General features: G+C 38.8%; 1 protein-coding gene across 1 annotated transcript in view; it reads right to left on the reverse strand.

Annotated features, from left to right (window-relative positions):
* The window catches only part of msh3 (mutS homolog 3 (E. coli)), a 59623-nt gene extending 54276 nt beyond the window's left edge, over nt 1–5347 (reverse strand). The window contains exons 1-7 of the mRNA XM_036143925.1: nt 5080–5347; nt 3538–3655; nt 3136–3422; nt 1750–1977; nt 1444–1560; nt 1232–1349; nt 995–1134 (exon numbers count right to left, since the gene is read on the reverse strand). Coding sequence (XP_035999818.1) covers nt 995–1134; nt 1232–1349; nt 1444–1560; nt 1750–1977; nt 3136–3422; nt 3538–3655; nt 5080–5223 — 1152 coding nt within the window. The 5' untranslated portion in view covers nt 5224–5347. The remainder of the gene's footprint in view (nt 1–994; nt 1135–1231; nt 1350–1443; nt 1561–1749; nt 1978–3135; nt 3423–3537; nt 3656–5079) is intronic.
* Nucleotides 5348–14783: the final 9436 nt, after the last annotated feature.

Here is a 14783-nt window from a genome sequence, read left to right on the forward strand (position 1 = left end):
GCAATATTTTATTTTATTGTATTGAATAAATCAGTCACATTTTCTGTAGGTAAGGAATGTCGATCCAAGACGTAAAAAGGGTTTTGCACATTTGCTTTATTTTTCCAGGTTGCAAATTGTTCTGGGCTTCATTTGGGGGGGGAATAGAAGAAAAAAACTGTATTCTCCCCAATAAGAAGAGGAATTGGATTATTCTTTCTCTGAAATTGCTTGCCGTATTTAGCCAACTTTAATAAACCAGACTTTGGAGCACAAAAGTCTACATCTGGTTAAAAGTAACTGGATAAATGTGATCCTACTTACTATGGAATTAAAGAGAATGACAAAAACATGGTTATTGCTAGGCAACGAATATGTATTGAACCCAACATTTTTAATTGTAAAAGATTTTAACTTGACAGGCCTTAAAACCTTCTAAACCTTTTAATAATCTCCTTTAAATACTTTGTGTTGATTAGTTTTCTGGCATGTAATTGCCTCAAAACTTTTACTTGTGTACTTAAATCACATTTTAATGTCCTCCTTCTTTATTTCTTTATTTATTATCGTGTAGCACTTTGAGATTTGTCTGAAATGTAAAGTGCATCACAAGCAATATGTAATATTATCATCATCATCATCATCACTATTATTGACTGTAATAATTGTGCCCTAATTAAAATAAAGGGTCTCCATCTGTTATAACCACCTTTGCTGTTGGCCCAAATCTTTCTTCAGTAGCTGTTGCGGGCCACGCAAAATCCATCCACTTTGAACGCCGCTTGCTAACAACATTAACCAGCCAGACAACCTCAACCCTGACACCTAATAACTGCAGATCTTCACAGCTTTTATCTTTTTCAGGTACAGAGTAAGAGCCAAAAAAAAACAACTGCCTTATAGAAATTGTTTAAAATCTTCTACACTCCAAATACATTAGTTATTAGAATAATGAAACGTGTTGGAATGCATACCAAGTTGCTTGATTCAGCTACAGATTAAGATTATCACTCACCACCACCCCCACGGAGAGCTGCTTCTTCAGTTTGTCCCAGTTCTCACTGATGCACAGCAGGAAGCTGTCAGGAGGGTCCGACACTACATCAGCGAAGCCCCCCTCCTCCACGTCTGCCATTCTGCAGACCGGGTTTACATCTGGCAATCATGCCCCGTCAAGGACATCGCCAAGACATGCAGGGATAACAAAGCTATTTTAGGGCCACATGTAGACAGGAAATGGCTGTAAGGATACCCTCTCCCACCAGAGTGGACTTGGTGTATAAGGCGCTGAGCTGGCGGCTGAACAGAGCGTTTCTGTTCGTCCCTGAGGCCTTCAGCGCAGATGTTTCTGTCTGCTTCACAACGCCGACCTAAAAATGACAGACAGAAGGGTCGAGACAATATGTCCCTGCATACAGTGTGGATCGGAGAGCAGAAAAACTCAAGATAACAATCATCTGATACCTTGTGTCCCTGAGACACCAGGCGCCTGACGTGCACAAACAGGCGGTGAGTGGGGATGCTGCACGTCATGAAGTTATGGTCCAGGTGGCAGGTTATATTCAGCTCTTTTGCAGCAATCTGTTCAAATGCAAAAGGTTCTAAATTAGCCTAAATCTGGAGCAAATTTATTTTCTCTCTTCCCCTGGTAATGATGCATGAGGAGTGCGCAATTTAAATAAGAATGCTTTCATTTGGAAGGTCGTTGAAACACTGGAGCTACGATTACATCTGGTCACTTATGCGTGTTCAACGCGTTTCGGTTCCCACCTCTGCATCCTCTCCAAAGAACCTGTATTTGTAGCCACACTCCACGGCCAACAGGGCATCCTTGTGCTGCTGTTTCAGCTCCATGACCTGCTGCTCCAGGGGGGTGTACGTGCTCCTGGAGCGCCTGCAGGGGGCGCTGGAGTCTGCTGGAGGACTCACCTCTGCAACCTTGCCTCCCCCTCCTCCTCCTCCTCCTCCTGACTTTGTAAATTTAGACAAGCACAATTCCTGCAGAACAAAATATGTATTAAAAAAAATAATTAATTTCACGTTTAGTTTATTAGGGTTCTAAAATGTAAGGTAAAGCTCTTTTGTGGGGAAAAAACAGGTCATGTTTCCCTGGTAAAGTTCACTTGGTTATAGCTGTTTGGGGTACATTAGGTTAAAGTCACTTGCTGATTGCCTGAAGCTGCTGCTTCAACTTCCCAGGAATAAAATGCTTACAAGTCAACTTCAAGCAGCACAATATCAGCACTGAGGGTTGCCAGGAGAGCAATATAAAATTCAATGTTTCTGTCTCTGTACAACATACTTATACAAGAGAACACACGATTCATACATAAACTTCATGAGGAAACTGGAAACTTAAAACAAGACAATTAACATGTGGCATTTTAGAAAAAAACATCCCTGAAGGGAAAGAAGTCAAACAAAAAATATTTGTGCAGAGCTCAGCTTCTGTTAAAATCCGTAAATGTTCATTGATATCCCACGCCCTCACAGATAAATGAAACAAGCCTACTCTTGGTTTTCTGCAGCAGTTGATGAACGGTTCTCTTTGTGGCCGAAAAAGATCAGACCACATAAAGAAACCAGCAGGTAAAGAGAAGAAGGACAAAGTGATAATAATCCAGGAGGTGAAACAAGAAACATTTACGTCTTCAGAGCTGATCAGCTCATCTGTATTTAGCCTGTATACGTTTGTTAACAGAGGAGACACATTATTCAAAGAGCTTCCTCCTCAGATCAACAAAACATACAGAAAACAAAGGTGGCCTAAAACATATGTAAAGTGACACAAAGCAATCAATCGTTATCATCATATAATGTAACCTTTAAAGCAGTTTGCTATGCAATATTTATAGGCTGGTACATTCCAAAGGTAAAGAATAGCATATTCAGCCGGTTGGATGACATTTCACTGCACAGAGAGAGTTGGAGTAACATCATTAATTGCTGCAGCAATTAATGATGTTACCCATCATTAATAATTGGAGCAGCTACAGCTTCACTTGTCTCCATCTGAAAGAGTTGGAGGACGGTTGCTTTATACAGTCTGTGTAGGAACATTTCTGGAAAGCAGGTCCTTTCCATCTCTAGGGCTTAAAGTACCACATTTAAACGCATTCTGACGCCGTTCTACATGGAGGAGAACGTCGTATGTACCTGATTAGTGGCAGCCAGCTCTGGATCCTCTTCTTTTTTATTGTTCTGTGCTGCATCTCCAAGGTCCTCCAATGTCTGCGGCAGTGTGTCTGAAATTTTCTGATGCAAACTCCCAAATGTGTCTGAAACAGTGCTTCTCTTATCAGAGCTTTCACTGCTATGGTCATCCGTCTTTGTTTTGTCCTGGGTGTGATGGACGAGGGGCTCAGCCATACAGGAGAAACCTTTCAGCTTCTCCAACGTAGAGGAGCAGACGAGTCCTCCTCGGCTCACTGTTGGCTTTGGCTCTAAGGAGAGGAAACGGATCGAGATTATCAAACAGGACAAAAACTGTGCATCTTTAGACGTAACACGAATGAGATGCAGGACGTTTTGAAGGCTACTTTTGTGGTGAATGTTCACCTTTAATCCTCTGAGAAGACGTGGGTTCACACTCCAGATCCTCCACCTGCTGATCCGTCTCAGCTAGTTTGGCCCGTTTAGACGGCAACCCGTCTCCATCACCAGAGGAAAGTTTTATCTACAGCACAGAACATGTGGAAACGTGATAATTACAGGTGCAATAAAGTAGAGTATCTTCAAAAGTTCATTTATGTCAGTATTTGTACTCGTATAGATGATTTCAGAATATCTATAAAGGTTGAATATTTAGTAGATTTATTACAAACCTATTTTATAATGCAAGGCTTTATTTTTCTTACTATTGATGATTACAGCTTACAGCAGAGTAGAACCCTAAATTCGGTTAATCTGAACATTAGAACTTCACATAAAACCAGTAAAGGATTACCAACACAGTGATGTCCACTGAAATGTATGTCCTTGTACTCTACAGTATGCACTCAATACACTGCAAAAACTGAACTAAAAATAAGTAAAATGTTCTTAAAATTAGTGTATTTTTCCTTGATTTGAGCAGGTAAATAAAATGATCTGCCAATAGAATAAGATTGTTGCTCTTAAAATAGGAACAATTCATCTCCATGATCTTATTTCAAGTGCAGTATATCTAATTATCTTATTTTAGGGGTCAAAATACTCATTACATTGGCGAATAATCTTATTTACCTGCTCACATCTAGGACACAAACACTAATTTTAAGCACATTGTACTTATTTTTAAATCCGTTTTTGCAGTGTACTTGGTCAGGGCTCCTTTTTTTTTTTTTTACTTTTAAGGAAGACTAGGTTGCTTTGAAAGTGGCCTTCAGGTCATATATGGTGTTAAAGCTTGTCAGCAGACAGAAGCATTAAGAGCTCTAGAATTTCCTGTAAATTGCTTCTCTAAAGTTTCCCTTGATAAAACTGCTGATCGACTCCAGCAGATTACATGCCTCCCTAAATCTTGACTGACTGTAAACTTCACACTGGACCTCAAGCAACTTCTGTGCCTCTCCACTCTTCCTACAGACTCTGAGACCGTGATTTCTGGATGAATTACAAAATCCTCGGAAAAGAGGACTTTACACCAGGGACAACAGTCCAGTTCCTTTTCTGCTCCTTACATTGTTTCTAATTCAGGAGTGGCTCAACACCAGGAATGAGATCATTGCAGCACATGTTTTGGATATATCTGTGTGGCTGCTCTTGAATATCTGGCCACAGCTGCACACCAGGTGAATCTCCCCAAATGTTCCCAATGTCCTCCAAATGCTGCAGTTATCTCTGTTACACATGCATCTTTTTCTACCACACAACTTTCCATTAGCATACCTATCAACATCTTCTTTTTTTTTTTTTTTCTTTAGCTGTGACCATTCCTGACATACAATCCTTGTAGAGGATGTCATTGATTTTGTGCATAAAACTAAATCTGGGTTTAAAATAAATCCTTCTTTACTGGCCTACAATAGTATGATATTCTACTTTCTGAGAAACTGCATTCTGGGGGAGTTGCATTAGGATAACCACAGCTAACATGTTGGAGGTGCAGTGAGATCTCACCTTTCCTTTTGAACGCTGGTGCTCAGCAGGATTTGGTTTAATCCCACACTGAGGTCTGCTGCTGCTGCTGCTGCTGCTCAGCCCTCCAAAGTACCTGCTGATGGAGGTCTGAGTCGTGCAGGGCTTTTTCACGGACTTTGGCATGTTTGCATTTCTTCTTCAACCCCAACAAAAATTACAAAAACTTGGATAAAAAGCAGCGAGTGAGAAGATAATGCAGGCAGTAGTTAAAGCTGCCCCGGCTTTTCAAAACATAGCGGCGCATGAGCTGACATCACGCAGGCGCGTAAACGACGTAACGGCGCCGTTGTCAAGTGAGCGAGTGTAAAACTACTTCCGGTTTCGTCCTTTAGAAATAAGTGGCTCTTTTTGACGTGCATTCAGGTAATGTAACACCAAAAGGATGGATCTCTGATTGAAGTCTATCTATTTAATTTAAACACATTCAATTTCTATTTTGAAATATACTATTTTATTCGGTATCATTATAAAAAAAAAAAAAAAAAAAAAACGTTTGCATATTATTTCAGATTTGCACAACTCACCTTGTGTGGATGAGTTAAGTATTGAACTTATACTGTCATTTAGGCGATTGTTGCCATATTAGTTCATGAAATCAACCCCGGCTCTGCTCACGGCAGTGTCTCAAAGTTAGCAAGTAAACTACACTGCAATCATCACAGAAATATCTTTGCTACCAAAATAAGACAATAAGAGCGCTATCAAATAATGCTTAATTGCAAAGTACAAAACAGGTCTAGTATTCACAGGTTCCAAAGACTGGGGCAAGGAGTTTACTGTAGGTAGTGAAACACCATATTTGCCATATAATTTATGATAAATAACAACAGTGTTTTTTTTCCACATGATAGTGTAATATAAATGCCTGGCAACCCATTGACTGCCCTTACTGGTGCTAAGAAGCCTTAAGGTATCCCACAAACCTTTGCATGAAATGAGATATCAGCACAGCCCCCTCACGCAAATCAACAAAACTGCCCGGAGAGAATAGAATGTGGACTTTGTAGTTCATTTTCGGAAGGCTGTAGGCCCAGATTTGACTTGCATCATCCATCTGCGTCTCCATCATGTAGTGACGTCTGAGTTAAAGGCTTTCCGATATCGGCGCAGCAGTCCAAAGCTCCTTTCCTATCCATGATAGAGCTCTTAGGGTCGACCCCATGAAATGTCACGGAACAGGAGCTAGGAACAGGGGCTAGAAGCTTTTATTTAGGGTATTAGGGTGGAGCCTATGTCTTTGCAGGCAAAGTCTCAGTGCAGTGGAAGACACCTTATCTCCTACCTGTGGCAGAGACTATCAAAGATATATGACTACATAATCGCACATTATGAAGACCTTTGAGCTGTTGGTCCTTCGCTGAATGACAGCAGTTTGTTGTGTTGGAGGATACCATCCTCTACATGCTGCATCAGGCCTACCTAAACCTGCCTGGATGAGCCAAATAACTATGTTATCGTATTCTTTTGTAATATTCTAGGTTTTGTTTTGATTTGTTTACTCTCCTGCCTTAGGTTCTCTGGCTGCTTTGAGTTTTGTCTTGTCTAGGTTCCTGTTTTGCTTGTTTACAGTTAGTTTATCCTGTTTTGGTCATCCGTGTTAGTCTTGGCTTTATCTTCTGTTTTAGTTTTATACTTCGGGATTGTTTTGTTTCTTATAAGGTCTGGTGTAGTTTGTTTCTGTCCACTTGTCCTCTCAGCTTTTTAGGTTTGGTTTCTGATCTGTTCTTGTTTTGAGCCTCAGCACTGATGTCTGGTCTAATTACTTACTCTGCACACCTGCCTAACTCCACCCCTGCTGCAATCACCTCTCACCAGTTTCACCTGATTCCACCTCCATATAAACTGCTGAGACCAGACATCAGTGCCAGGTCGTCTTGTTGGTCTTGTCATGTTTTTGGGTGAGTCAATCCTGATCTGATGTTTGTTTTTGGAATTTTGACCAAGTTTTTCCCTTCCAGAGAACCTGAGTTATTTTGCCAGGTTACCAGTCAGTTTCTGTTCCTATGAAGTTCTGGATGTTTTTTATTAGTCTTTTTGATTATTCAGTCCTTTTTGCATTGCTCTGTTTTTTGTTAAATAAATCCCTTTTTTAAGAACCTCTGCTGGTCTGGCTGAATTCTGGGTCCGCTGCCGTGATTCATTACATCTTTGACAAACGCATTTAGTGCAAACCAGCCAAACATCCTGAGGGACAAGCTAATGGAATTGGGGATGGACTCTTCCTTTATTTCATCCATAACAGATAACCTGACAAGAACGTTGGTTTTTCAGATTAGCAACAGAAGGTACTTACACTCCAGAACTGAGAGGATGACAAGATATTTGGTTCCCAGGGAAATTAGACTTTTCTTGCTATCTAATACCACATTGATGGTGTGCTATTTTATGTTATTTTATGTTTGTTTGTTTTTTGTCGTTGTCTCTTGTGCTATTGAATACAATTTTGTTATCTACATGTCTGTGGGGGCATTTCTGTGTGCTGCTACTGGATATGTGAATGTCCCCCTTGGGGATGAATAAAGTATCTGTCTGCCTGCCTGCCTCTCTATGTATGTAATGACAAAAAGTTGCTGTCTTGAGAGCAGAGCTGTTAGTTCACTGGGTTTTTACAAGGAAAATGAGGTCATTATAGAACAGTTTCTATTCAGATCACATGGGAAGGTTCTTTGTCAGCACAAGCAACTGAAAGGAGAAAGGGTTGAAAGAGAAGGTTCTTGCTTCACACGGCCGAATTTCATGATGCAGCTTTACAGAGCACTTGTCCTGTTTCTAACGTTCTCTGCTGGTAAGAATCTCTTCACGTTTTAATTTAAAAGAAGGGAACAAGTTGAACAGTAATTTTAACTATCTCTGTTCAACTTGTTCTTTACTAATGTAACTAATTTTCGTTTTATTCTGAAGTATAATAAGTATTATCCATCTCTCTATAATTCAGATATTTGTTTAAGCATTTTAATGTCAGCATGACAGCAGCAAAATATTTGACGATGAATATATAATTATATATTTTAAGGTTTTGTACAAAATTTGGTTTTGATTGGAGGCATTGATTTTCTCATTTATTTATAACATGGTAAAAAGGACTGAGTTCAACAGCATAAATTGATTAATTGTGGGTTTTTTTTTGTTTGTTTGTTTGTATTTTTTGCCAGGTCTCCCTTGGAAAAGAGACAGTTGATCTCAATGGTGACTTTCCCAGTTGAATAAAGGTTTTATAATAATAATAATTTAAGAAAATGTCTTCAAAGGGTTTAAAAAAATGTTATTAAACAGAAAAATCCCATTTAAGAAGCTTGAAAGTTTAAATATGAAAGAGGTACATTTTGTTAAGATTTTAGCTGTTTTTTCTTTTGTTTTCTTTTCTTTTGTTTTTTTTTTTTGTTAGATAATACATGAAATTACAGGTTTCTGGAGCTGTTGAAAGCAGTTACTGAAAAAATAACAGATGATTCATGGGCATTGTAGACATTACAGATGAGACACACATAGATATGGACAAAGGAGTCTGATAAAGGAAAATGGGTCAGTTATCACACAGCTGCATGTTCCCTTAAAGTCTTGGACACTATTACACAATCTATTGGATAACACACAAGTGGTGACACTTTTTCCACCCAAGCAAGTGTACAGCCCCTTGCATGGGAGTGTGCCTAGATTCTATAAAATACTAATGTAATGATCATTTGAGGCTCTTTCTCATTCCTTTTTCCCGTGACAATATTTTTAGAGCCTGAGCAGAATATCTGTAAACCATTTTACTGGTTTCTTTAGATTAAAAGTTAAAGTAGAGTATCTGTTTTGAGAGTCATCTCCTGCCAAAGAAGTATTCAATGTGCAACCGCTTCTTTGGGGTAAAAGGACCAGACAGAACGCCAAGCTATCAAACCGCTGACAAGGGGCAGCAGCCATTAGCAGATTTATTTATTTATTCTGCTCATATTTAATTGTTTCTTTGTTTTTTTTACTTAGTGTGTGGACTGAGATGCTACTCGTGTACAGCGGATCCTGAGTCCTGCACAGACACCATAGCTTGTTCTGCTTTTTTTAACCGATGTTACTCTCTAAAGACAGAAGGTGAGCTGCTAAATATGTGAGAAGCTCTGCTGCTACAACTGTTCTCTCACAAAAAGATTTGAATTTTGAGCAAGTTGTGACCATTATAAAGTATATTTATCAACACTGCTGATGAGTTTTACTGTTCTGCTTTTCAAGGGCTGAAGGTGGTAATCAAGGGCTGCATGGCCAGCCCAGCATGCATTGGATCTATAACTTGCTGTGAAGGGGACTTGTGCAACGGTGCCGTACCAACAGGCCCCGGTGTCATCATGCTGCTGATGTGTTCAGCCCTTATTGCACTCTTTAAGTAGAATGGAATAGAGAAAAGAATAGCCCTTATTGTCCTATAGTGGGGAAATCCAGGCAAACCAGCAGCAAGCTGACAGGCAAATGGAAGAACACAGGCGTGCACAGGGGTAAAGAATATAAAGACAAAAAAGTAAAGCCTCTGAGATGTTGTTTATTGTTTGGTCACAGTTGCAGTGACACTCCTTTGCTAAGGTGACAACAAACATGCAGTCAACATTTTCATTAACTTTGTAAAACAAATTTACTCGGACACATTTAACAAATATTTCACACAATCTAAAAATTACCAACTTGATTATTTGAGTAATTACCTTACTATTGCTTCTCTTTTATGTTTTACATGATCTAGCCCTACTAGATCTATGTGACCTCTTCTGCATCCATACACCTTAATTGGATGCTACATTCTCTGATCAACCAGCAAATATATTTTATATTAGGAATAAAGCATGAAGAATATCAGGGTATATCAGCGGCCAGCCAAAAAGTAAGACATTTTTACCTCTCAGATCTGCTTAAGATTTTTCAAGCTTTTCATTTTAGTAGAGGGTAAGACTTTGATAGATTATATGTATATTGTATACATTTAATCTCTTGTCATTTCACTCCTGTTTTCATAATCAGTGTTTCATTACTTACACTATATAGCATTGTTCTGTTTAGCCAAACTGTAAACAACTTTGATTTACTAAGTAAATCTGATGTATAAAAAAGACAACAAAAAAAATCACACAAAATGCTTTGCAGTTTTAATTAGACAGTCACATAAAGTAACTGTAACCGAATAAAATACTCTCTTGATCTGTGAGTTTGAGTTTCATTTAGGTTTTTGGAGTTAGATTAGGTTTATGATTTTTTTGTGTGATTATTTTTGTATTTTTGTATACTTTTAAGTATCTCATTTTATTTATTTAATTTTGGTTGAGATCCTCTTGAGATTCACTTGAAAGTCGCTGTTTCTCTTCTTAGCTGGTTCTTCCCCAACTGCACTTTCTCCTCTGGTACGAAGTGCAGCGAAAGAGAAATTAAAAGAAACACACATACTGTCATGAATGGACCCAAGCACAGAATGTGGTGGTGACAAAAAGTTTAATGAAATAAAGAAAATGTATAATATAAGAGGAACAGGACAGGGAAACAAACCTTAAGGAGAAGCGAGGGCAAAAAAATATCTGACACGAGAATGTAGCTCAGGACAACCCAGTCTCACAGAAAAATGTGTAATATCCAAGGTGGCCCACAGGGGGAACTGTAGTATCGTCACAATTTGGCTCCTAAAAACCTTTCAGTCCTGTGTTTTATTTGGCCTCTTCATTTACATTGGCTTGCAACCAGGTCAAGTGACTCTCAAGTTTTCCCAGTGAAAAAACAAAACATGGCTGCCGGTGCTGTTGGAACGATGACTGTTGAAGCGCTGAGCTCCAACACGTTGAGTTAGCCGTTTGTAGGGCGTGATGAGGGAAGTGGACGTTGGAGGCATGGGTATACACCACCTGCAAGGATAAAGTACCCTGGAGGAGGGTATACTGACTGCCTGTAGAGTGGACTGTGGCGAAGCACCGACCCAGACTAGCCCAAGTACATATCATTAAAGTAGCTCTGATGGTCACATACGACCTGCAGCATGATGGAAGGAAGGGAACAGTTTTCTATTTCTGTAGCACTGACCATCAGGGCCATTCGGAGGCTTGATGCTGATGTGGCAGCCGTAGACTGAACCTGCTGCTTTCAGGAAGGCTCTGTGACGTTCCAGCCCTGCAACCCCACGGGACACTACCTCCAGTTCCTCAGGTGTTTTAGGGAGGTGAATGATCTGGTGGTGAATGGCTTACACCTCCTTTATGATTCTGTGGATGATGCAGTGGACAGTTGAACGAGGAATCCCAAACACTCCTGAAAAGAAACTTCAGGGTCTCAATTGTAGCACCCCAGCCATGTCTTCAATCCATGTTCAGGAGATTAAGCAGCGCTGCCAGAGACTCCCTGCTTTGCCTGAAATATAGTCTTGGTTAAAAAAACTGTCCAGGATTGGGAGACTCAGGTTAACCCTGCAATACAAGAGTCTGGTGTGGTTAAGGAAAAGTAACGAACAATAAAAAAATAAAAAAAACATTACGGTAATTGGAAGGTATGATTTAATTTATAAGATAAAGCATTAATACAACTTTTAGGCTTAAAAGATACGTAGACATGTTATTTCATTATTATTTTTTTATGTCAGAAGCTCACGCTGGTTGAATAAAATGTTTTTTATGAAAGATTATCACATCCTGCTGGCGTATAAGTTGTTATTTTGGTGTTTTATGCTTTGTTTTGGCTCAATTTCTTAGTAAATAAAGCCCTTTGTGTTTATTTATAACAATGGAAGTACAACACTGCGCTTGTGCTGCAGGGGATAAACAAGAAAGCGACTAAGGGCTATGAGTATCTGCCAGCGAAGTAATAGAAACAATGAAGAGATCGATTTATTTAATTAATAATGGTTGGCCTTTGATCATGCCGGGAAGCTGCTTTATTGTGAGGCATTGCAGAGGGTCAGACTCGGTCCAGCATTATTTACAATAGATTTTTGAATTAAGCAAACCAGCACTATGATACTTCTGCGGTAATGCCACTAGATGTCGCCACATCTGTTCATAGCTGCTCATCGCGCCCATTGTAGGGCTATATTTAGCCTCATAAATGACAATTAAAACACTATCAAGATGGAGGCTTGGTGTATATAACCGTATTTTATCATGATCAAACAGTTTTTGGTGTTTTTCATAAGCATATTAAGTGGCTTAATAAAAACAGAGCCCTGGGGTCCGTTGCTTAAAACATCCGAGATCAAATGAGACATCCAAGATGATTTCATCCGGCTAATCATGATCCGGCTAATTGGGTTCTTCGAACACACCTGTTGTTTACGATTAGTATGGCTGGATTGAGTTATCTGAGATAACTGCGCGTTCATGCGTTTGTTTAAAAGGGGAAATGTATCGATAGTAAAAACAATGATCAGCAACACTGCTATTGGCTGTTCAGCATGTCCAAAGAACGCCCACAGTTTTCTCCCAAGCAGAACACAAGCTTTTAATGGAAGGTTATGCCGAATTTGAGTCATTAATTAAAACGACAGGGAACACCTCAAAGTCTGCTAAAGCCAGGAGAGAGGGCTGGCAAAAAGTAGCAGACAAGTTAATGCGTAAATACCGTCCATGGTAGATGTTTCTATCACTTTCTACAGTATGTATTTTTGCATTTTAATAATTTCATATTTACTTTGTTCTTTTATGTCAGAGCCTCCACAGGACCCTCTAGAACAGGGGTTTTAAACTAATTTTGGTTGAGGGGCCGCATACAGTAGGGTGACCAAACGTCCGTATTTCCCGGGACATGTCCGTATTTCACCTCCTGTCCCGGGCGTCCCGTTTTTTTTTTAGAAAGTGAGGAAATGTCCTGTTTTTTAAATTACCTTCATTGGACCATTAAATTGACAGGCACTAGGGCACTGCGCACGGCGCTGCGTGTGACGTAATCCCTGAGCCGAGTCAGTGCGGGCAGCCCACTGAGCTATATAATACACTGGAGTGCTGATTTTGCCGAAAAAATGAAGTCACTGGCCGCCATCTTGCTACTCCCTACTCTCACAGAATCCCATAGGATTTGGTTGAAACAACAAGCAGTTTTCTGGCTCAGTGAAAACGTTTCACAGGCAATTCTACAGTCAGTGGATGTACTAACACTATCAACTACTAGGAAATTAGGTGCTGAAATATTTTACATGTTATTCATATTAAATATATATATATATATGTATATATAAGTATGTGTATATGTATATATGTATATATATGTATACACATATGTAAATATATGTTTTTGTATATTGTTATTTATATATTTATAAATGTTAAACATATATATTTAAATGAATATAATGCAAAATATTTCAGCACATGACTTTCTCAGTACTTGATAGTTTTAGTAAATAACATAAAACTATACGGCATTTGACATTTTAAAAGTCTTAAGCCCCCCCTGAACATGAGAAAATCCTCGTTATTCGATGCTGTAGTGCACATATTCCTTAGTTACTGGGGGAAATAGGGAGTACCAATATGGCGGCTGGTGGCTTCATAGCGACTCGTTCAAAAAGACGGTGATTAGCACTCCAGTGTATTATATAGCTCAGTGGGGCAGCCCTGTTCTTAATCAGAAGAACGATGGTGTGGCTGTCAGTACGCCAACAACATACCAAAGCTCAAATGTATGTTTACCGACGATTTACAAAAGAGTTTCCCCGCTTTCAGACCAGGTCGAGACAAATGGGAGGCCTTTATTGTGCTATTCATTCATTACAGGAATTGTTAAGCATTTTTTAATAAATACATTTTGAATAAAATTATCATTTGTTATTGGAATTATTGCTGTTGACCTTTACTGAAAAGCATTTTTAATAAACCAACTGTAAATATCATGTTATTGTAGGATTACGTTGGCCTATGTTAAGTGAGTGCATGCCACAAACATCTCTATGCATGGGAACAGAGATCCCGACCACCACCCCCCCTACCGCGCCCCCCCCTCCAATGTGTCCTGGTTTTCCCAAATGAAAATATGGTCTCCCTAGCATACAGCTTAATCTGATCTCAAGAGGGCCACACGAGTAAACTCATTGCAAGATTAAATAGAACTAATAAATGTGGACTTGTTGATTTTTATATTAAATTAATTTCACTTTTACACAATATATTATGAATAACCTCAGCGTTTTTAAGAAAGGTATGTGCAATTTCAACAATACTTTTACTCAGTTAAACATTTACTTAAGTGCATTGTGCATAAGAACTGATCACAGTGATTATACAATGTTGAAAAACATTTATTCACATTTTTTGGGACTTAAAACACTGTTCTGCATGACAAAATACATCAAACAGATAAAAATTAAGAAATGATTTAAATTTTTCCACACCTGAAGCTTAATCTGCTAATTAAAACACAGCGCCCCTCGTGGACAATATAGCAACTGCATATTTTCAATTAAACAAAATACATGTATTTTTTTCAATAATTGTTTTATCATTCTCTTCCTTTTATATTGTCCACTTGTGAAAGTCAAATCTGATGAGCTCTTTGTGGCATCTTATTGCCACATTGCCAGACAAGACACTGGGAAAAAAAAAAAAAAAAAAAAAATATATATATATATATATATATATATATATATATATATATATATGTATGTATATATATATATATTTTTTATTTTATTTTATTTTTTATTTAATTTTTTTTATAATGATAATGCATTTAGCCACAGGGCCGGACTA

This window comes from Fundulus heteroclitus, chromosome 12, assembly GCF_011125445.2.
Source record: "Fundulus heteroclitus isolate FHET01 chromosome 12, MU-UCD_Fhet_4.1, whole genome shotgun sequence".
Lineage (NCBI taxonomy): Eukaryota > Metazoa > Chordata > Actinopteri > Cyprinodontiformes > Fundulidae > Fundulus > Fundulus heteroclitus.